General features: G+C 39.2%; 1 protein-coding gene across 1 annotated transcript in view; it reads left to right on the top strand.

The window, feature by feature from the left end:
* The window catches only part of MALRD1 (MAM and LDL receptor class A domain containing 1), a gene marked incomplete at both ends in the record, with an annotated part of 625,033 nt that overhangs the window by 320,550 nt on the left and 280,666 nt on the right, over positions 1-23,817 (top strand). Inside the window, 2 exons of the mRNA XM_079776420.1 lie at positions 6,188-6,433; positions 8,643-8,800. Of these exons, the coding sequence (XP_079632546.1) occupies positions 6,188-6,433; positions 8,643-8,800 (404 nt within the window). The remainder of the gene's footprint in view (positions 1-6,187; positions 6,434-8,642; positions 8,801-23,817) is intronic.

Below are 23,817 nucleotides of genomic sequence, written 5' to 3'. Positions count from 1 at the left end.
AGTAAAACATTATTCAGTTACACAGGTGGTAGACCAGATATGGTCCTGACATTGTAGTTTGCCAATCCACAGTCTAGAGTCTACTTCCTTCTAGAGTTTCTCTGTGTCATTACTAAAATGAATGAACTCTTTCTGGAGTTCCTACTGAATACCCTGCTTATTCAGCAAGGACTCTTCATGCTGACTGGTAGAAAGTCAAAGATATCTGGTTCTATGTGAATTCTGGTCATTTTTCAGCTTTTGTCTCCTGGTTATTTTTCTATTAGAGGTTGTTCTCTGTCTCTCTTTATGGATTTGCCCTATAAATATGAACATTAAAATTCATCCAAAGGCTTAAGCAATTCTCTGGATCTCTTTCTCTATATAGCTCCCTTTCCATCACCACTTTGCCTTACAGACTCTGTCTCCTGAGCTCACTGCAGCCCCATTTTCTGCTGGGCTGACCCTGTGGGAGCTACATTCTAGAAAGTGCCTCAAGCAGAAATATGGGGTGGTCATTTGTGCTTTCCCCCCTTTCCCTAAGAGATCACAATTCTGTGCTTTCTGTTGGACAGTGATCTGAAAACACTGTTTCATGTATTTTGTCCAGGTTTCTAATTGTTTATGGCTGGAGGAGAACTTCATAACCTCATTCTTACTGTGTACATACTAGGAGCAAAAGTCTTCTCATTACTCTTTTGATGCTCAAATTGTCTCTAATTTGTCCAGTAAGTTTATTTAAAAATTGGCTTTTTATTTTTTCGAAGGTGCTATCTGTTTTCTTTTTAATTTATATTTTTTTCTTTATTGATTAAGGCATTACATATGTGTCCTTATCCCCTCATTGTCCCCATCCCTCCTGATCATGCCCTCACCTCTCCTCAGCCCCCTGGTGTCTGTGTCCATTAGTTAGGCTTATATGCATGCATACAAATCCTTTGGTTGATCTCTCCCCCTACCCCCTCCCTCCTCTACCTTCCCTATGAGGTTTGATGGTCTGATCAATGCTTCTATGTCTCTGGATCTGTTTTTGTTTATCAGTTTATGTTGTTCATTATATTCAACAAATGAGTGAGATCATGTGATATTTATCTTTCTCTGACTGGGTTATTTCACTTAGTGTAATGCTCTCCAGTTCCATCCATGCTGTAAAAAAAAAACACAAACTAAAAATGGAACTCCCATTTGACTCAGTGATCCTACTTCTAGGAATATATCCCAAGAAACTAGAAACACCAATCAGGAAGGATAAGTGCATCCCTATGTTCATAGCAGCACAATTTACCATAGGTAAGATTTGGAAACAGCCTAAGTGCCCATCAGCAGATGAGTGGATTAAAAAGTTGTGGTACATCTACACAATGGAATACTACACTGCAGTAACAAAAAAAAGGAATTCTTACCATTTGCAAAAATTGGCCTTTTAAACCTGTCATCATGTCATAATTTTTTGAGCTCTTTATTATTTTCTATTTCAAAAAAAAATTCCCAGGCTCATCTTAAACTCTCCTTTCCTCAGCCCCAATAGACCATTTCCCAAAAAGACCTGGTTCTTTGTATTGGGGAACAGTATTTAAATATAGTAGAGTTTGGGACAGTCGAGTGACATTCAACTTATATTAAAATATCACCTTGGTTCTTTACTGTTTAATGGATCATACAAGACAGGGTTACGGCACAGAGAACAGGAAAGAAAGTATTGCAATAAAATCACACAAAATGGTAGTGACTAAAACCAATACAGTAACAGTAGAGATGATGAGATATATTCTAATAGTAGCATTGCTAATTAATAGAATTCATTTAAATATTATAGATGAGTTATGAGATAAAATATATATTATTATTAATACAGCTCCTAGAGCTTGGGACAATCCTCAGTTATAAGATGGACCTTCATCCAAATTTGGCTTGGATGTTAAGACTGATGATACCACATACACACCCAGAGGGTTTAAAAATGTCTGTTACTCACATAATGAGGCTTACTGGGAGATCAGGGTAGCACCCAGGCATGTCCAAAAGTCGTTTTAGAGAGCAGGAAAAGTGGCTTAGAGTTGTATGGTGGTTACGGGGGTGCGACCAGGGGGAGGAATCCTGTGCACAAATAGGGGCTTGTGTGGTTTGGACCTAATGCCAACAGGAGAAAAACCGGACTTTTTAATCAGCTTTGCCAAATATGGGCACAAGGGGAAAAGCTGTCAGCACTCAAGTCAAACATAAAAAAGTTGAGTCAGACTCCTATACAGAGCTTCTTATGAGATTTTTGTTGTTGTTTGTTTGTTTTTTCGGAGTATCTGGAGTTATAGAGTTGCCATTAACAGAGATGAGGAGACTATTCATTGAAAAAAAGTTTTGGGGATAAAATTCACAGATTGTAGTTAAGCGTGTTGAGTTTCAGAAGTCTCTAAGATTTGAGTTGGAGATTTGTAACTTTTCTAATTTATTCTTTTTTTGAATTACCCATTAAAATATTTTCAGGTATTTATTTTTTATTAAATTTACCAAGGTAACATTGGTTAATAACACTATATAAATTTCAGGTGCACAACTTTATAATATGACATTTGTATACTCTACTGTGTGCTCACCACCAAAAGTCTTGTCTCCTTCTACCACCATCTATTTGAGCCTCCTTACCCTCTTTGTCCTCCCCCTAACTCCTTTCCCCTCTGGTAACCAACATTCTGTTGTCTGCATCTATGAGTTTGTTTTTTGTTTTGTTTGCTCCTCTTTGCTTTATATCCCACATAATTTATTTTTTACAAAACTAAACTGCCCACCAAGAGGGTCACTGCCTAATTTAAACAAATAATCAAAGTTGCACAATTTCATAAGAGCTTTAAAATCTACTCTTATGAATCATTTAAAGATGTACACCCTACTCTTAGATAGCTGATTTCTTTGGACAAAACAACAGGCAAGGAAAATAATTTGGAAATAGGTGAATAGCATTAGTTGATAATATCCCTTGATATTCGTCGAAAAATGTTGCATGTTATTTTATGGGTAGAATGCATTATTGCAGTGAAACTTTATTTACTAATGTAGAGGGCTTTCTATTCAAAATTAATCTTGTGTAATATTTGAATTATATTTTAAAATTATGCAGCTATTTGTTTAGAAATGTAAAACTTAATCATTCTGATTATTCTAAAATATTAGCTATATTGATTACGTAATATACTGCAATCTGTAATGTGTTCCCAATTAGAAACATGTCCAAATTATTTTCTTGTTTGCTTTAAAAGAATTAGATTTTAGCTTGGTTTAGTCACTTTGGAGGAAAGTATTTTCAGGAGCAGTTTGTTTTTACTCCCCAAGCAAATTGGAATTGACAGAATCAATACCAATGCCAACTTGAATAAAATGAAACGATCTAGTAATTTCTCAGGTTTTCCGCAGCCCCATGAGAAATAATGCATCTGGTAGTCAACGCCACCACTTTTGTTCCTGGGTGATCTCATGTGTTGTGATAGTTGATCTGATATCACTACTCTTCTCTTCAAGTCAATGGATTAAAAAAACAATTTTTTAGACATTAGACCTGGGTTCAAATTGCATCTCTGCTCTTGAAAAATCATCAAGTCATTTAATGTCTGTAATCCTCAGTTTTCTCATCTATAAATGTGAAGATTAATGTAAACGATCTCCATTTCTATGTAGTTCAAAAAATGCTTTAAGGTTATGATTTAGAATTAAGCTCTGTAATTGAAACATTAGAAGTCTTTTGTCTTACCCTTAATCTGATAAACTGACCTGGTCATGTAAGTGAAAGTCATTTAAACCCACACTGCAAGAAAGGGAAATATTAGCAGTTAACCCAAACAGAAAGTTTTGTTAGAGGCATAATGCACAGTTGAAAGTTATGTCCAAGGGCTTTGTAATTGTAAAGGCCATTTAATGGGGCAATCTGCAACACGCAGTTCAGGAACAATTTGTGTGCAAATGGCTAGCAGCCTTCAGAACAACAGTCTCCTCCCCAGTGGTTTCTACATGGCATTCCAGTCATCTCCTCCCACTTCTTGCCTCTTACTCATCTATTTTCTTAAATGTGAGACTGATTCAGGACTAAACGCTTCTAGATAAGATTTTATTTTATTATTTCATTATTTTTATTTTGTATTGAATTTATTACGATGACATTAGTTAATAAAATTATATAGGTTTCAGCATGAACAATTCTATAATACATCAACTGTATATTGTATAGTATGTTCACCACCCCAAGTCAAATATCCTTCCATCACCATTTATTCCCCTGTACCCTCTTCCACCTCCTCCGACCCCCATTCCCCTCTGATAATCACAATGTTATTGTCTGTTGTCTATGAAGTTGGTTTGTTTTGTATGTGTGTGCGTGTGTGTGTGCGCTTTGTTTTTTTGCTTAATCCCTTCACTTTTTCCATCTGGCCCCGCAACCACTCCCCTCTAACAGCTGTCAGTCTGCTCTCTGTATCTAGGAGTCTGTTTCTATTTTGTTTGTTAGTTTGTTTTGTACATTAGGACTTGTCTTTCTCTGATGGGCTTATTTCACTTAGCATACTCTCCAGGTCTAACAATGATGTTGCAAAGGGTAAGATTTCCTTTTTTTTTTTTTTTTTTTTGGTACAGATGAGTAATATTCTATTGTGTAAACTGTACCACAGCTTTTGTATTCACTCATCTACTGATGGACACTTGATTGCCTCCAAATCTTGGCTATTGTAAATAATGCTGTAGTGAACATAGGGTGCATATATTCTTTTGAATTAATATAGCATGTTTCTTTGGATATATCCCCAGAAGTGGAATCTCAGGGTCATAAGGTAGTTCCATTTTTAATTTTTTGAGGAATCTCCACACTGCTTTTCACATTGACTGTACCAGTCCGCATTCCCACCAACAGTGCATGAGGATTCCCTTTTCTCCACATCCTCACCAGTACTTTTTGTTGTTTGTTGTTTGTGGAAATGTCAATTTATGACCTATGCCCATTTTTTAATTGGGGGACTGTTTGGTTTTTTTGGTAGGTAAGATTTTATTAGCTGGAGTTTCCTGCTAATAAACACCTTTGGACAAATCCCTCAATCACCTCCTAGCTCTAACCCACACAATCCTCATCATCAGGCAACTTGCCTCAGGCCATGGAAATTATTATCTAGAAGTGGAATTATCTAGGTGTGGAATTATCAGTTCCTCTACCAGGCAGATGGAAAAGATGGATGGGAAGAAAATTTCTGCTACTATAGTGTCACAGAGCAAATGTGAAGCTAATGTCCCAAGTTGGATCTGCAAGCAACTTTTCCTACTGAAATATTATTATCAATGGTTCTATTGTAATATCGGAGCAAGATTATAATAATACCTTCAGTGAGCATACTGAACTGCTTTATAATTTCTAAAGCACTTTAGTTTACTAATTCATTTTTTTGACTTACATTTGCTGATCACCTAAATAAGGGCCAGGCACTGTTCTAGATGCTATTGACACAAACAGTAGGCTTTTTAATTAGTTTAACCTATCTACATTTACTATTATTTTTTCTCTTTTTAAATAGGAAAACTAAAAGCTCATCAAATCATGTAACTGATAAGTATCAGAATCATGGTTCAAACTCAGGTCTTCAAAAGTATTGCTCTTTATCTTAAGCTTTGTGAAAAAATATTTATGGTTGACCTTGCTTTATAGGGAAGTTACTTCTAAAATTCCAAACAATTGGCAGATAAATATGCATTGTGGAAAAAAAGCTATTGAATAGTTTGGTATTACCTTTATATCCTTGCCCCTGCTTAAAGGAAGTATCATATATATGCTTGGCTTCTGAAAAATATTGAGTATATGGATACTAATGGAATGTACTTCCAAATGTGCCATAATATATAACCTCTTAGTACCCTAACAATTTTGTTTCAGATTAAAAAATGGGAAGCCTCACTTTGACTTTTAGATCTAATTTACATCCTTGAATATTGCTTTTAAGAAATGCTGTTTTTAAGGAGACTTGAGGTACTTTTCTAGATCAATAAAATTATATTTCTTTTTTTTTTTTCCATTTTGAATGATCCTTGTGAGTGATCCTGGGGAGAATTAGGACAGAGAGATAGGGATCAGATAAGTCAAACTCCTAAGAACACCATATTTCTTTATATGTTGAAGTGAATCCACTTTAACTACCTTTTAACTTCTTCATCCTTTTTTTGTTTTGCTTTGTTTTCTATGTTTTAGGTTACTGCCCACATGGCTATCGGGAATGTCAGAATGGCCAATGTTATAAACCAGAGCAAAGCTGTAATTTTGTAGATGACTGTGGAGATTCCACTGATGAAAACGAATGTGGGAGCTCCTGTACTTTTGAACAAGGCTGGTGTGGCTGGCAAAACTCCCTGGCTGAGAACTTTGATTGGGTTTTGGGAGTTGGCTCTCATCAAAGCCTAAGACCCCCCAAAGACCACACACTTGGAAATGAAAACGGTAGGTTGTTAGCTTGGTATAGTCACTCTAATCATATTCACAGTGAACATCACTTTATCTTCCCTGACAGCAACTGGAGTGCTCTGGAGAGACCACCATGGTTCCAAGGCAAGTAAGTGAAACATTTAATGAGTGTATTTGTCTCTAAGCACTGCCATAACCAAGTGCCACCAACTGGATAGTATAAATAACAAACATTTATTAGCATACACAACCAACATTTATTCTCTCACAGTTTGGGAGGCTAAAATTCTGAAACCAGGTGTCAGTAGGACTGGATTTGAGGGCCTTAAGGGAGATGCATCTGTTCCATGCCTCTCTCCCAGCCTATGGTAACCTCACATTTCTTGGCTTGCAGAAGCTATCCTCCTTGTGTCTTCACATTGTATTCCCTCCATGCATATCTGCCTCTGTGTCCAAATTTCCTCCTCCCTTTTTTAGGACACAGACATATTGAATCATGGCCCACTCTAATGAACCTTATTTTAACTTGATCATTGGCAAGACCCTATTTCCAAATAAGGTCACATTTTTAGGGACTGGAGATAAGGACTTGAACATCTCTTAGGGAACACAATTCAACCCATAACAGTGAGTATTCAAAACCTAATCTTATGTTGATAAGTGTAGATAGATGATAATGTATGCTGCCATAAGGTACATTTCCTAAAGGACACACTCTGAATTCTGCCGCTCATTTGATCTGTTCAGATTCTCAAAATCCTCATCTCTCAAATGGCGATTGTACAATTAGCCCTGTGTGCCAAACGGGTTGGACAGATCAAACGAGGTGATGTGCATGCAGGGAAAGCGTGTGAAAGCTGTAGAGGCGCTGTGCGAATGTCACTGTAAGATTCATAGGTTAAAGGTGTTGGGGTTGTCGTTTTTACAATGAAGAGCTGAAGACAGGTCTCAGGTATACTGGTGAAAAGATAAAGGGCATTAGCAAGAAGGGGCCCTGAATTCCTGGGTGCTACAGAGTAGAAAAAAAAAAGTCTAAATATTGAAATTCCACAGGCCGATGAAAAAACAAAGCTCTCCAAGACAGCCTGACCAAACCAGAAAATGGAAGGCCTAAGTTCCACCCAAGCACTGAGCTCTACATACATACAATGTTTGGGATATTTGGATACACAAATATAAAACTCAACATGTTTCCTGTTGTGTTGCCTATTAAAATTCTCAGTGTTTCATTTATGCGCTCTACTGATGACTGCATTTTTTAAAGTTCCTTTATTTATATCTCATAGGTAATTTTCACATTGTTTTTCAATAACTGGATAGTCTGATGGATCCATTAAATGATTTCTATAACTATCTTGTTGATGCAATCGCGTAAATTGCTTGTCAGATGAGTTAATCTGCATACTATAAAATACTTTGCTAAGAGCATACAGTTGGAAATTGTTCTGTCGGTGAGTTAGAGGCAAGCCTCTTAGATTTCCCTTTTGTTTGGCAGCTCAGATCATATGAAATATAATTAAAAACTCTAACCATTCATCCATCTATGGATGCCTAGGTTGCTTCCATATCTTGGCTATTGTAAATAATGCTGCAATAAGAGTAGGGGTGCATTTACTTTTTTTTTCATATATCTTTATTGATTTCAGAGAGGAAGGGAGAGGGAAAGAGAGATAAAAACATCAATGATGAGAGAGAATCATTGATTGGCTGCCTCCTGCACGTCCCCTAATGGGAATCAAGCCTGCAACCCAGGCATATGCCCCCGACCGGAAGCAAACCTGGGACCCTTCAGTCCGCAGGCTGACGCTCCATGCACTGAGCCAAACCAGCTAGGGCACATTTACTTTTTGAATTACTATTTTCATTTTCTTTAGATAAACACCCAGGATTATATGGTAATTCTATTTTTAATTTTTTGAGGAACTTCCATACTTTTCTCCACAGTGGCTGCACCAATTTACATTTCCACCAACAGTCCATGAAGGTTTTCTTTTCTCCAAATCCTCACCAACTCTTGTTATTTCTTGTCTTTTTCATAAATAGCCACTCTGATAGATGTGAGGTGATATCTCATTATGGTTTGATTTGCATTTCCCTGATAATTAGTCTTGAGCATCTTTTTATGTGTCTGTTGACCATTCATATGTCAAGTATATTTTAATTTATAAATAACTCAAAGATGGAAAAGCTGACATAATTCCCTCATTGTTATTTTATCCTATCTGAATCCTGTCCTTATTCCTAGGGCACTTTTTGTACCTGGAGGCTACTCCAGTGGGCCTTCGGGGTGAAGAAGCTCACCTCAAGAGTGGTGTGTGGCAAGAATCCAGTGCTGCATGCACCATGAGCTTCTGGTATTTCATCTCTGCAAAAGCCACGGGCTCCATTCAGATTCTCATCAAGGTAGGATCTTTGCCCATGATGCCTCTGAGTTTAGTGAGGTTTCCTACAAGTAGCACATGGCCAAAAAGGTTTTAATTACAATTCTGCTAACAGGGCCAGAGAAAGCCTCCTTTAGCTGCTACTGGGGTTCAAATGGTCTATGGAGTTCAGTAAGCTGGACCTATTAACCAGCTTTGTGCTCAACATCATCCCCTATGATTATGATTGAATCCAGAGACACTTTTTATGTTATCAATCTGTCTAAGACAGGTAAGTTTTTTCTTACTACTTAGATATTTCCGCCCCTATTTTTCGTAGTAAAAGAAAGTAGAGTGTTTGTACATCTGAAAGAAGAGTTACTATCCATTTTAACTCACATGTGAGTGATCATTAAAGGAACTGATATTAGATATTCTGGTTTCTAAGCACACCGTGCAAAGAACTGCACTGCTCAGGAGAGTGATTAAGGTATGATTACTTTGAACTGCTTATTAACTATGACACCGTAATGCATTTTATTCCTGAGGATTAATTGGATGTTTCTGTTCGGGCTTTAATTTAGTATAATAAAGTGATAGTGTTCGGGGAGCAAAATAACAAAGTGTATATTAATATTAATGAGACTTGGTTCATATACTTACTCTTTGGCAAGTTCAAACAGCAGCAAAAAGGAGATGTGTATGTGTGTGTGTGTGTGTGTGTGTGTGTGTGTGTGTGTGTGTGTGTGTTTTGTTCATTTCAAGAATCTAGTTAGAATTTTAAGAAAGCTGACTTTAAAATCATGCTCCTGAGGCTACTGCTGCTTCACTGTGCAGGAGCTTTGGTGAAGTTCCCTGACACTGCCGGAAATGCCTGACCAGAAAACTGGGCCCACATGTCTGCACAGTCCTTGTTTCATCTGAAACCTGAGCTAACTTTGTAATTTAGGGCTCTGCTATAATAATGCAGGAAAGCCAGCCTAATAAAATACATGCAGCAAATATTGCAGTGATTTATTCTTGTATTTAAATTGGAAGACTTACTAAAATGTAATGCTTGCAGTTCTCACAGGGGTGTTTTCCTAGTATCTGTTGAATGTGATACTTACGTGATGTGCACCATGCAGAGGATTGGTTCAGCTCTGCAGACTTTGCTTTAATTATTTGTTCCACTCATGTTTGCATTTCAGCTCTCTTATATTATAGACACACACTTCATATTGCTATAAAATGTACAATTAAACTGTTTTGAGACACATCTTCCTAATGAGTCATGTTGAACTCCTACATACCCATGGACATTTGACAACATTTTTAAAAACCTATCTACCTAACATTAAAAAAACTTATTTAAAAATATATGTCTATTCTCATTTAGTGACATTAATTACAAAGGAGAGAAAAAGTTTATAGCATGTATTGATTTTTTCATGAACTTTAGGGCAATCATTTTATTTTGCTAGTTAATATGGTACATATTTTTGATCATCATTACAAAGATCTTCTTAGGCTTCTCTCTGTGGAACCGGGCTGGACTGTACCCTGCTCATTAGTTTGAAAGCATCCCAGCCAGATGGCAAACAAGAGCAGTAGGGAATCTGCCTTTCATTTTTTTCTCTTTTCTTCTCATCTTTTAAACCGAGTGTCCCTGAGAATTCTAGAAGTTCTTCCTGCTCTCTGGCTATTCATTTATATTTATTCTGTTGCAACAGAGAGACTATAAAATCCTGAGAGCAAGGCCTTGAGGTTTTAGTCTCTATGTGCCCATCCCAGCTATTCAGAGAAGGGACTGATGGGTGAAGGCACTGCAAGAAGAGTGGTGCCCTCCTATTGCCAAGCTCAGGACAACCCTTGTTTGGGACAAAGGGACGGCTGTTCAGCATTATATGCACAACATTTTGGTCATATCTGAGAACTTTTAATCTAAATCTGAAATACAGGCATGCAATCAGTTGCAAGAGTCACATTACATTGAACAATAATATATATATATATATATATATATATATATATATATATATATATATATATAGAGAGAGAGAGAGAGAGAGAGAGAGAGAGAGAGAGAGAGAGAGGCAATATGCAAATTGTCCGGGACACTGTAACATCATGACTGCTCAGGAGCTCAGGAGGAGGCTGCGTGCACAGGTGGGCAGGAGGGGACTGCGTGGGAGGTGAGGCAAGCCACAGATGCCACGGCGGCTTGAGCAGGCCCAGAGTGGAGGCAGACAGGGGGGCCTGCCAGCTGCTGCGAGCCAGCAGTCCCACCTCTGTGCGTGAGCTGCAGAGGAAACACCTTTTCTGACCGCTCATTGGCTAAGCTCCCTGTACGCCACTCGCAGTGTTCTTGGTAACTTGGGTAATAAGAATCCAAGAAGGTGATCTAGGGGTTTTCCACCTCATTCCTGGAGGGAAAAAATGAAGGTCCACTGCTGGAGGGGCTAAGAAATGTCATATCCTGCCCTAGCCAGTTTGGCTCAGTGGATAGAGCCTCAGACTGCGGACCTCAGGGTCTGGATTTGATTCTGATCAAGGGCATGTACCTAGATTGCAGGCTCCTCCCTGGCCAGGGCCCAGGTTAGGGCTCATGCAGGAGGCAACCAATCGAAGTGTCCCTCTCACATTGGTATTTCTCTCTGTCTTTCATTCTCTCTTCCATGTTCTCTAAAAACCAATGGAAAAATATCCTCAGGTGAGGATTAAAAAAGAAAGAAAGAAATGTCATATCCTACGAAAGAGACATCTTGAAAATGCATAAAGAAAGTTGACATTTTTTCGTGGTGAAGGGACTGGAGTCTGTGTTGATGAGAACACCTTGGCGGCTGCGGCGGCCAGCAGTGGCAGCAGCAGCAGGGTGATGGGGGTGGCACCTTCCCTGATCATCCTGGTTGCCTCCCACAGAGGGAGGCCAGACTAAGCTGTCAGTAGGACATCCCCTAGGGTTCCCAGTCTGTGAGAGGGGTCAGGCTAGGCTATAATTTCATGCACTGGGCCTCTAGTCCAATATAATAAAAGGCTAAGAAATAGATCAAACAGCGGAACAACCGGAGCAACCAAACAACCAAACAACAGAACAATCGGTTGCTATGATGTGTGCTGACCACTAGGTGGCATGTGCGGAATATGGTGGGTGTTGGCCACAGCGGGATGGTGGAGCAGATGAGTGAGGGCACCAGACCAAGGCGGGGCACCAGTCGCTGTCATCGGGGTGAGCCTCTGGTGGTTACTGAAAATTCTTTGCTCCCGTGTGCCATGGTCCCGCCCGGCACTCGCACCTGCTGCCAGCACCGGCCCAGCTCTCACCCGCTGCTGGTGCCAGAGATGCCACTCTCACCCACTGCCAGTGCCAGGCCCTGGTCCCAATCACTCGGCGCCATCAGTGGGTACGAGTGGCGGCTGCCAGCCCTGATCGCCCCTGAGGGTTTCTCCACCTTTCCCTTCTCCTGAAAGGTGATTGGGGCAGCAGCTGCCACTCACACCCACTAATGGCGCCGGCCCCGCTCACACCCGCTGCTGGCACCAGCCCCAATCGCTCTGCACCATCAGCTGGTGTGAGTGGGACTGGCATCAGCTCGTGGGAGCAATGGTAGCGGGAGCAGGGCTGCCAGCAGACATAGGACTGGGGGCCATGGCGGGAGGGGCTGGGCGAGGTCGTGGAGGATGGGCCAAGACCGGCCCCTGTGCCTACTGCAGCCTCTCAGCCCATAGATCCTTTCAAGGTGCACAAATTGGTGCACAGGGCCCCCAGTCTATATATGTAAAAGCCTAAGCGACTGTTACAGCCAAACGACCGGACGACAAGACAACTGGCCAGTAGCTATGATGAGCACTGACCACCAGGGGACAGATGCTTAATGCAGGAGTTGCCCTGGTTGTCAGTGCACTCCCTTAGCCAACCTCCCATGGCAGGCCAACCTCCCACAGTCCCTCCCCTGGCCGGCTGGCCCCGATTGGCCCCGATCAGGACTGGGTGAGATGGGCCTCTAGTCTATCTAATAATAGAGGAATATGCAAATTGTCTGGGACTTCGTCACAGTAACAGTAATGACCAAACAGCAGGCTGCTTGGGGTGACAAGGCCAGCAGGGGGGTGAGTGAGGGACGACCAAATGACTAACAGCAGGCTACATGGGGCGACCAGGCTGGTAGGGGGGTTAGTGAGGGAAAACCAAACTACTGAACAGCAGGCTGCGTGGGGCAACCAGGCCAGCAGGGGAGGGCAGTTGGGGGTGATCAGGCTGACAGGGGAGGGCAGATGGGGGAAACGAGGCCTGTAAGCGAGGGCAGTTGTCGGGGGGGGGGGCAGGCCTGCAGGGAGGGCAGTTGGGGGTGATCAGGCCAGCAGGGGATGGGGCCTAAACCAACAGTCGAACATCCCCCAACGGGTCCCAGATTGGAAAGGGTGAGGTCGGGCTGAGGGACACGCCCCATGCACGAATTCCATGCACCGGGCCTCTAGTTTAATAATATTATAGTTTTAAAGGTTACTATTGCTTGTAGAGCACAACCACAGTAACACACAATAATAGATACATTTTTTGAAAACTAACCACATACCATTTGTTGAACATCAACATGTACTATTTCATGTAATTCTTGGCACAACCCTCTGAGTTAAATAATGTGAGCTCCAATCCTACCTAATAATAGACAAATATGCAAATTGACCATACCTCTGACACACCCACAAGCCACACCCACTATCCAATCAGAGCGAGCATGCAAATTAACCCAAACCAAGATAGCTACAGCCACAGAGAGCAAGGTTTCCTAGGTAACAGAGGAAGCCAAGCTTTCTGCCTGCCCTGGCCAGGCCTAAGCCTCCACTCAAGCTACAAAGTTTCAATTACAGAAGGTAAACAAATTCAAACAAATGGTGGCAGAATGGAGCTTGAGAGAGCAGGCCAGGGTTGCCGGCGGCAACAGGGGAAGCAAAGCTTTCCGCACACCCTGGCCGGGCCCAGGCCTCCGCTTAAGGCTACGAAGTTTCAATTATAACCCCAACGGAAATGGCTGCTGGCCGCGGAGGGAGCCCCAGGCTTGGCTCCGCTCCAGGCTAAAAGTTTCAATTGTAGAAGGAAAATAAATTCCAGATACCAGGGCCTCCGCTTGGGTTGCCAGGGGGCGTGGCCGGCCTGCAAACCACCACAGGCCCCTCTCTCAGGCCGCCCCATGCCCCAAGGGAACCCCCACCTGATCTGGGACACCCTTCAGGGCAAACCAGCTGTCCCCACCCCTGTACCAGGCCTCTATCCTATCTAATAAAAGAGTAATATACAGATTGATCATCACTGCAACACACAATATAGCTGCCCCCATGTGGTCAAAGATCCTGCCCCCCATGTGGACACAAGATGGCCACCACAAGATGGCCAGCAGGAGAGGGCAGTTGGGAGGCACCCAGCCTGCAAGGGAGGACAGTTGAGAAGGACCAGGCCTGCAAGGGAGGGCAGTTGGAGGTGATCAACCCTGCAGGAGAGAGCAGTTAGGGGTGACCAGGTTTGCAGAGGAGGGAAGTTGGGGGCAAACAGGCTGGCAGCAGAGTGGTTAGGGGGTGATCAGGCTGGCAGGCAGAAGCGGTTAGGGGCAATCAGGAAGGCAGGCAGGCAAGCAGTTGGGAGCCAGCAGTCCTGGATTGTGAGAGGGATGTCCGACTGCCCGTTTAGGCCCGATCCCGGTGGAATCGGGCCTAAACGGGCAGTCGGACATCCCTTGAGGGGTCCCATATTGGCGAGGGTACAGGCTGGGCTGATGGACAACCCCCCTCCGTGCACGAATTTCGTGCACCGGGCCTCTAGTTTTACTATAACAGGGAATAAAGGGGTCTCATTGGAAATAACATAACCATCCCATGGCTACCTAGTCAGTCAGTAACAGACTGGGAGTTGGCATTCAGGTATATTTACATCCAAAACTTATTTATTTACCCCTCACCATCCCCAAATGTCCTTCACTGATAATAGTGCATGTTTCCCTCTCCTAATAAGATGGGGACTTTATTTTACTGAGACCCAAATTCATTGCGTAGAATCATTTTATTTTTTAGGAAAACAAAATGAATAATAGTTCTTAGAATGGATATGTGTAATTGTTAAACTGCTCCTGTAATAAAGGAATTAATTTAGGGAAATCCCAACAAAGAAAATCTATTGCTTTAGGGAATATTTAGTAAAGAACAGTATTAGTTTACATAATGCATGTATTACTTCTATATTTCTTGCTTTTAGTGGTATGAGAACTACTTTTTACTAAACAGGTGTAATTGAAACAAATGTAACCTTTCGGTCTTAAAGTGATAAGTGAATTACAAGAAGATAGAGGAAGTATTTTGTTGAGAAATTTTAACCTTAATATTTTTCTTTTCTTTGAAGTTTGCTTTAGTTATAAATGTAAAAAATAACCACGATGAAATAAAGTAGCTAAAAATTTTTCAAGAGCAATAACAACTTTTAAAAATACAGCTAGTTTTATTGTGAGATTATAGAGTTTGTCAAATAGAAGGATTGTTGCCTAACACTCACTGCTTGAGCCAAGCCACATTGAGAATGGGATGTAGTCCATGGCAACTGGTTGTGATCTCTGCTTTGCATTGCCTTCCTCACTGAAGACTCAGATGGGTTAAGTAGTAAGTCCAAGGTTATAAGATACTAGATGAGCTAAGAGTTGAACTCAGGGATTATAAGAACCAAGATTAGAATGTTATACAGTCTGTTTGTTTTTGTTCTATGGAGGAAGATTGGATGTTGATAATCTAAATTAAAATCCATGGGTCATGTATTTTTCTGAATTTAGTAATAATTCATTTTTAAATAGTATACTTATTCTTGATAACATTGATCATTTTAACCTACCTTTTAACTTATTTAAATTTGATACATTCTCATCAAATTTAAATGTATTGCTTTTCAGATCATCTAAGATTTAAAACAAAAAAGTACATGCTCAGGAGCAGGGTAAGAGTTCTACAACATAAAAGTTAACTTGTTTTTATAAATATATTTAATTTTATTCATATTTCCACTCACTTGTTTTCTTATGGGGTTAATTAATGATGAGTAATATGTAAATTTTAATACACTGTAAAGAATTTGGGGAGAATATTTTAATTTACCATTTTGTTGTCATGGGTATACGTCTGTTTACTCATCAAGAAACAAAACACCTTCGCATCTTTTCAGTTAGTCATTTGAAAAAATACAGGAGCACCTGCTACCTGAAGAACATTATTGTGTTTTGGAGCTACTCCATCCGTAATAAAATGTTATTTTAATCAAAGGACTGTATGCTGTAGGGAATTTGCATCTACTTGACTGAAGGCATTCAGGGCTATCCATTATACCATTATGATAGAAAACATAATATATTCAAGCCAGAAGTGGAGGAGAATAATGTGTTTCAGGAGAGCCCTTCTGATTATAGCAGCGTAGTTATGCTGAAAAACCATAATTAAATTAGTTCATTGCTTTATCTTGCTTAGTGATTCAGAGAATTTTAGAGCTGGTGGGGTTCTTGAAATATATTTAATCTAAGCTATTCATTTTACGGATGAAGGAACTAAGATTATGAGGTTATATTTCTTGCCCCAACTCATATGGTATTTTAAGAAAAAAAGTTAGGATATGAATCCAATTCTTCTGACTTCTAATTTAGAGTTATTATATTTGACTTCCTGGAAATTCTGTGTAAAGATCATATTGAATATGGGAATACCAATTTTGTTCAATAGGCAGTGAAAAATATCAAATCAACAAATGAAAGGACAGATTTCTTTGCTTAATAGACTAAGTCATCTTTTATTCTCAGTCTAGAGAACAGTGAGCCTCAGTTGTCAACTGGCAAAAATGAGCATTTCCATCCTGACCAACCTGCCATTACCCTCTCCCCCGCACACACGCTCACCACATCCTGACCTGAGGTTTACATCTACTGTAGTTACTAACACCACATGTGCCTAAATATTAGAGTATGTCAGACCGATTTTCAGATTTAGACATATTTTGATCTCTTCAGCTTACTGAATATCTGATGCTATTTTACTTACATTGCTGGCATCTTATTCGCTGTTTCAGAGAAAATGATGTAGAAAATATGGATAGAGAGGATACATAGAATCTCTATTGATACATATTCTGAAATTTTGATTATTTTATTTTAGACTGCCATGTGGATTGTATAAATCAATTATACTAAACTTTTAGTATCAACATTTTATTTTATTTTTTTTAATCAGAATTGTTTCAGCACCTTAACAGTTCCATCTACATAGTGTGAGCTATATTGATTGCATTATTGACCTTGACCAAGTCAGGGGAGAAAAGTTGATCTTTGCATTTCAAGCTGGAGCCATGCAAGATATCAACCCACTCAGAGGTTTATTAAATTAGCTGCCACCAGATCACAATGTCCTGATTTATATATAATAAATGTTTATTTTAATCACCCTGGAGAACATGGGCATATTTGTTCCAGGCATACTTTTTACTAAGTAAGATTTTTTTTAAAATTTCTCGCTTCTTTCCTACATCTCTTACCTCTTTCAGGCTCCTCTCCTGCTATCCACTAGGACTTCTGTGTAGCCAGGGCCACTGGAGTCCCTTCTGTCACAGGGAAAACACTTCTTCAGGATGCTAACACTGTTTAATTAATCCCAGGAGTTTTTGCTTTACATGAGACACATATGGTCAGCACTGCAGAACATTATTCTCACTACTCTAGCTGCTATTTCACTTCTATTTAGACTTCCACTGCTACTATTCTTGTCATGTCCAGTTATTGGCTGATCTCCCCCCCCCCCTTTTTTTTCATACAATGTGCTAAGTCTTTTACATATATTAACTCACTTAACCTACAAAATAAATTTGTGAGGTAGATTCTTTGCCCTAATTTTACAGAGAAGGAAATTGAGACCCAGATCACATAAATAGTAAGTGGTATAATCAGGATTAAAAGCCAAGTCTAAGTTCAAAATCCACACTCTTAACCATTACTTTTAACTTCTGCTATTTGCATTTAAACCATTTTTATACTCAGGGTGTCGAGATATTACTGCCCATCAAAGTTTTCTAGTGGTTCAGAAATCATACAAATTAGAGATGTCCATCTCTACGTATTAATAAATCCATAGGCCTGTTCCACACACATGTTAGAGAGGGGAGATGATTCTGTTCAGCAACTTCTGCTGTTTTATTTATTTTTCCACCTTAGCTTGTCAATATCTATCAACAGTAATAGTATTTATCTAAAGCACTCTCCCTCATATCTAATATAATTCATAAATTTCAGAATCATATCTAATATTATTTTGCTGCATTTTTATGTTGGTAAGGAAAGAATGAATTTAAAACAATGTAATTTGACTTATATACGAACAAAACTAGATAGATGAGTCTTCTAATTAATTACATTAACTATTATTCAAGCATGAAATCTTTAAAATTATTGCAAACATCTATTCTTTCAGAATCTTCCTCTCATATGATCAAACTTGGTCAATAATAATGTTTTCCTCTTTAAAACTGAGACATTCTAAATTAAAATCAGAGTTCTTCAAGATCTGGAGTTTATCATGTGTGTGGGTGTTTGTGGGTATCATTGACTTATTTGTTAGTGTGATGAACTTCTGAATTACTTCTCAGAATACTTCTATAAATGTAAAAAATAAAATATTAGAATTATAAAGGAACAATTAAATTAATACTAGTTATTAAAATATTTTTAAAATAAAAAATTATGACTTAATAAATGTATGTTAAATGACAACACCTAACAGAGTATAAAATAACTACTATTATTTCAAAGGCATAATCAGGTAATCACAGACCTTTAACATTATATCAAATATTGTTATTATTATTGGTTAGAGAGTCGCAGGTAGTACTAATATCTATAGTTTGCTGCCTGTATTCTTGATTGAAGAAAATACCCAATTTTATTTGAAAGCAGCAAGAATAAAGATGCATTTCCTTCAACTGTTGTGGGTAGGAAATAGGCTCTTCCCTGGGATTGTGAGGAAAGCATTTCAAGGATCCATGCATGCACGGGAAATTGTAATGTGGCAAGGTGCTTTATTGGTGCTGCTCGCCTCTGCCCCTGGTCTTCCCATGTCCCATTTCCCTCCCTCCAGCCATGGAAAAGGTCTACTCCTGTATTCAGCAGGGCCAAGGCAAAGGCCAATGCCCAGAGTTTCTGCTTCATAGTCCTTGGGAGCCTGAGTAGTCTGTCCCGGGCCCCAGATGGCCACTAGACCTGTATGGTCCCATGTTCCTGGGTGGGAGAGAACACAGACTAAGGGGGCAAGTATGCATTGAGAGAGAGCGAGAGTGAGAGAGCGAGCGAGTGAGTGAGAGAGAGAGAGAGATCTTTGTCTCCTGGAATTATATCCAAGAGCTTGTCCAAAGTAACCAATTTGCTGCCCAAAGTTTTGTGGGCTTCTGATGGTATCCACCCTCTGACAAATGATCCCTTTCCCAGGTTAGACCAACAGTCCTCTGTGGTCCAGCACCTCCTCCTGCACATTTTGTCTTTATTGGGTATGTCATTATTTTCCCGGCTCTCTCCCTCACACACCCAATCCTGAACTGCAGGGGGGAGGGGAGGGGTGTTAATCCCCTGGGAGAGACAATGCTGTCATTTATTGGGGTGTGAAGCTGTAGCTTCCTGGTGAAGCAAATAGGCTTCTGCTTCCCAGCTGAATATGCTCAATTTGTTTGCTTCCTTTCCATCATCAAGTAGCTAAGGATGATAACACATCTATATTACAATCCTCTTGAAAAGCAATATTTTATGTATAGAGGGCCTTGAAATTTTTAAATTTCATAAGGGTGTCTATCTTGCATGTTCATTGTTTACATTCATTTATTAAGAAAAATCACTATGCCTTATCTGAGTAGGAAATTTTTGCATAAGTCAACTCCAGTACCCAATGAATGAAACATAAAGACACTGAAGATCTATCTGAAGCAATTCCAGAGCAGGCTGAATGTAAATGGGCTTAGGTTCTGCCACAGAGAAGAGCTATTTCAGTGGCTGGATATCAGGGTTGCTGCCAGGTAGAGTCAGCAACTTCCAAACTGACTGCCTGTGGGTTAATATATTGAGAGATTTGTCACCCAGATTCAGGGGTGTCTTTTCAAATGCCTTAACAGCTATTGACTTTTTATTTAATACTAGAGGCCCAGCATGCGATTGAAATCACAAGAGGAGGTACCCTGCCTCCTGCTGTGTGAGGAGGCATCCCACAGGGTGCCGGGCCTGAGAGGTGCTCCGTGCACCTCATGGTGACTGGTCATTTGGTTGTTTTGGTCGTGATGCCTCTTGGCCTTTTTTATTATGACTAGAGGCCCGATGCACAAAATTCATGCACTCAGGGGGGGTCTCTCAGCCCAGCCTGTGCTCTCTCGCAGTCCAGGAGCCCTTAGGGGATGGCCAACTGATGGCTTAGGTCCATGGGGAGCGGGCCTAAGCCATCAGTGGGACATCCTTAGTGCTGCCATGGAGGCGGGAGAGGCTCCTGCCACCGCTGCTGCGCTCGCCAGCCGTGAGCCCAGCTTCTGGCTGAACAGCACTCCCCCTGTGGGAACACACTGACAACCAGGGGGCAGCTCCTACATTGAGTATCTGCCCCCTGGTGGTCAGTGTGCGTCATAGCGACTGGTCATTCTGCCATTTGGTCAATTTGCATATTAGCCTTTTATTATATAGGATAAGATCTAGGATAGAAAGAGAAGAAAAAAAAATATTGTGACATGCCTAGTTTAAGATATAGTTGGCCAATAGCTTCACATGGTCACTGTTAATTTGCCCAAGAAAATTCATAGGCACAATTGTTTTGTACAGAACTGTCCTATGTAGGAATCCTGAGTGCCAATTAATTTCACTTTAACTTTGGCTTATTTCTGATAATATTTACATTTTAACAATTTTAAAAGAACATTTTCATGGCAAAACATTCTTTTTATGTCATTTTATTTTTTTAGGATATTGTCTGAAAAATCACAGTAATGTTTGGCAAATAATAGTAATTCTATTTGGAACTCATAAGTTATCATCAGTTCATTTTTAACACCTGCTCTGTTAATTTGCTGTGGAGTTTGCAACACATGCTTCTACCAGAACAGGTTAAACTTGCTTTTTCATGGCCTGATTGTTCTAACTGACTCACATCCTTGACTCAGAGGTTGCTACAAGATTGGCAGTCAGTTTTCGCTAATTCTAGATCACAGATTTGGAAAAGACAAAACCCCTATGATTCACCCTCATATGTATTATCATATTAAATAATTAAAATCCCAATAATATTAGCAATCTTAACTCTGTGAAAGATGAGTATATAACACATTCCTATTTGTAATCTTTTGTGAATTTTAATAAAAATAAATGGGGGTAAAGGGGGTGGGGGAGGGCAATGGGAGAAAAGGGGAACATATGTAATACTTTCAACAATAAAGATTAAAAAATAAATAAAACAAATGTTTAAGTTCTAATTTTTAACACTGAATAAATAGGTTTAAATTGGTATTTTCCAGATTAGTACAACTCTCCACATCTTCTAAAGAAGTCAGGAATATCTTTTTAATAATCTAGAACTTGTGTCAACAAAGCTTCTTGGAAGATTCTGCTGTGATTCCACATCTGTGGGTAGCATTCTGTGAGAGATACAAATAAAGAAAAGCTGGGCTGTTTAGGATATCCTCTGCACTTACCTTGTCTGTCTGTCGCTAACTCAGTCCCTTTGATTTAGGACTACACACTCCTTTGCAAATACTGAGTTGCCAGCTCAGTCCCAACTCTTTCCACTCCTTGATTCCATTCATGCATTCAAATAATCCTTCAGTGAGCTTGTACTAAACACACTTGCTGTCATGGAGCTGGTAAGCTTAGAGTAGACTTAAATGCTTGCAAAAGCAGCAATATGACTTTCATTCTTTCTATCAGAAACAGATCTCTCCCATTAGAAACAGCATGTTCTTCAATATTTTATTGCCCTCTTTCCAAAATTACACTCTTTCTGAAAGGGTGACTTATGACTTCCTGTGCTGAATTCCTGAAACAGGGACCTCTGGGTTTCATGGGATGGGTCCTAATTAAGGGGCATTGTGTTCCCATACCACTGAGTCTTTGTTTCATGGCCCTGCTACACTGCATGATGACCCTCTCTACAGAAAGTTCGATTCTCTGATGACTAGGGAGCTTTCATGACAGAGAATACATCTGTCCTGTTTCTAGAATGAAATATAGTGCCAAGCATATAGTGGGTATTATAATCGAATGAGTGAAAATATAAGCAGTACATAATGAGATGCCAACTATGTAGAACAAACCATATAATATGTTAGAAATTTGAAAGCTATTGAAACATTTATGGACTGAAAGTGTTTAGAGGAAACCTGATCTTGAAATTAAGAAGAATTTGGATAACTTATCTTTAGCTTTAATTTAACTTTATAACCATATATATTGAGTGACTTGTAATGTATTCACCTTAAATTTAAATGTGTCAAATTATAAATGCAAATTGGTGGTTTGTATAAATACTGGTAATAGCAGTCTAAGCAAATTTAAAAATAATTCAAAATTGCTCTTTGAACAGCAAAAGAAAACAATTGAAAATGTAAATTGTTAAAAGTACTTATAGTTAATGAGCTTAACTTTTAACTTCTGCTTGATATGAGAAAAGAATTTTCAACTTAGCTGCTAGATATTCATTCAGATATCGTCAACATTATTTTCTTTTCACCAATTGACACATGTTGAATAACTTTTATAGAATTAAATTAAAATATGATTTTTTAAATTCAGTTTTTATAGCTCAGCTTATGCACAAAATTACTTAGGATCAACATAAACAACATCGACAAGATAGTGCCAACCTATAGGCACTCTTGTGATAAGACTTAACATTGAAAAATGGATTAAGAGAAGGTTCTCCAGAGTCATCTATTTTCAACATTTCATAGCACTCATCTTCCGTACATTTATATAACTTTAAAGAATTTCATGTCAATGCTGTTCATGTGATACAAAAAAAATCTCCAACAAGATTAATTAAATATTAAAGTAAAAGATTTTTCTCAGTAATATTAAGTTTTGGAAGGTTTCAAACCATTGAAATATCTAAGATTTTACTCCCTAAGAACCAATGTTTTGGGCCCCATTAAAAATATATGTTATAGCCAAAACCGGTTTGGCTCAGTGGATAGAGTGTCGGCCTGTGGACTCAAGGGTCCCAGGTTCGATTCCGGTCAAGGGCATGTACCTTGGTTGTGGGCACATCCCCAGTAGGGGGTGTGCAAGAGGCAGCTGATCAATGTTTCTCTCTCATTGATGTTTCTAACTCTCTATCCCTCTCTCTTCCTCTCTGTAAAAAATCAATAAAATATATTTAAATATATATATATATATATATATATATATATATATATATATATATATATATATGTTATACCCTTCTACTTTCCTCTCTTCATCTATAGTATTCTGAAATCTCTTTTCTTTTGTGAGGGACATCATTGTTCATCTTTCTCAAAGGCAAGCTTTCCAACTTAATACCTTTGCTAAATTTAGTTTAGCAAATATAACCTTAAAATATTTCTCAGTAAGCAAATACAACCACATTATCCATATACATTTTCTTCTACGTTCTTATCCATGTCTTTTCATTATGCATAACTTTTTTCAAAAAATCAATGTCTTTTTCTACATTCTTTTGGCACTTACCATTTTCCATCACTCTCTTGAAGGTCAGATAGAGGTACAATTTATTTTTGTGTCCTTCATAATGAATGGCTCATTGTAAACACATATTATATTTGTTAGAAAAAATATAAGAAGTTCCCAATACACATAATTAAAGGAATTCACAAAGTAGAAGATTTGGGGGAAATTTTGAGTGGGAGCCAAATATGAAATTACCTATGTAGTCTAGACAAATTACTCTACATAAAGCCATTACTTTTATGGTCCTAATTGCAAACCCTATATCACATCATAGTTGATATTACTCTGTCAAAATAGAAAAACAGAAGGATAACAAAAGTGCATTAGTGTTCTTTTAATAAATTAG

Source organism: Cnephaeus nilssonii, assembly GCF_951640355.1.
Source record: "Cnephaeus nilssonii genome assembly, chromosome: 1".
Taxonomy (NCBI): Eukaryota; Metazoa; Chordata; class Mammalia; order Chiroptera; family Vespertilionidae; genus Cnephaeus; species Cnephaeus nilssonii.
Note: the sequence above shows the minus strand (reverse complement) of the source record. Positions and strands in the feature narration are given on the sequence as shown.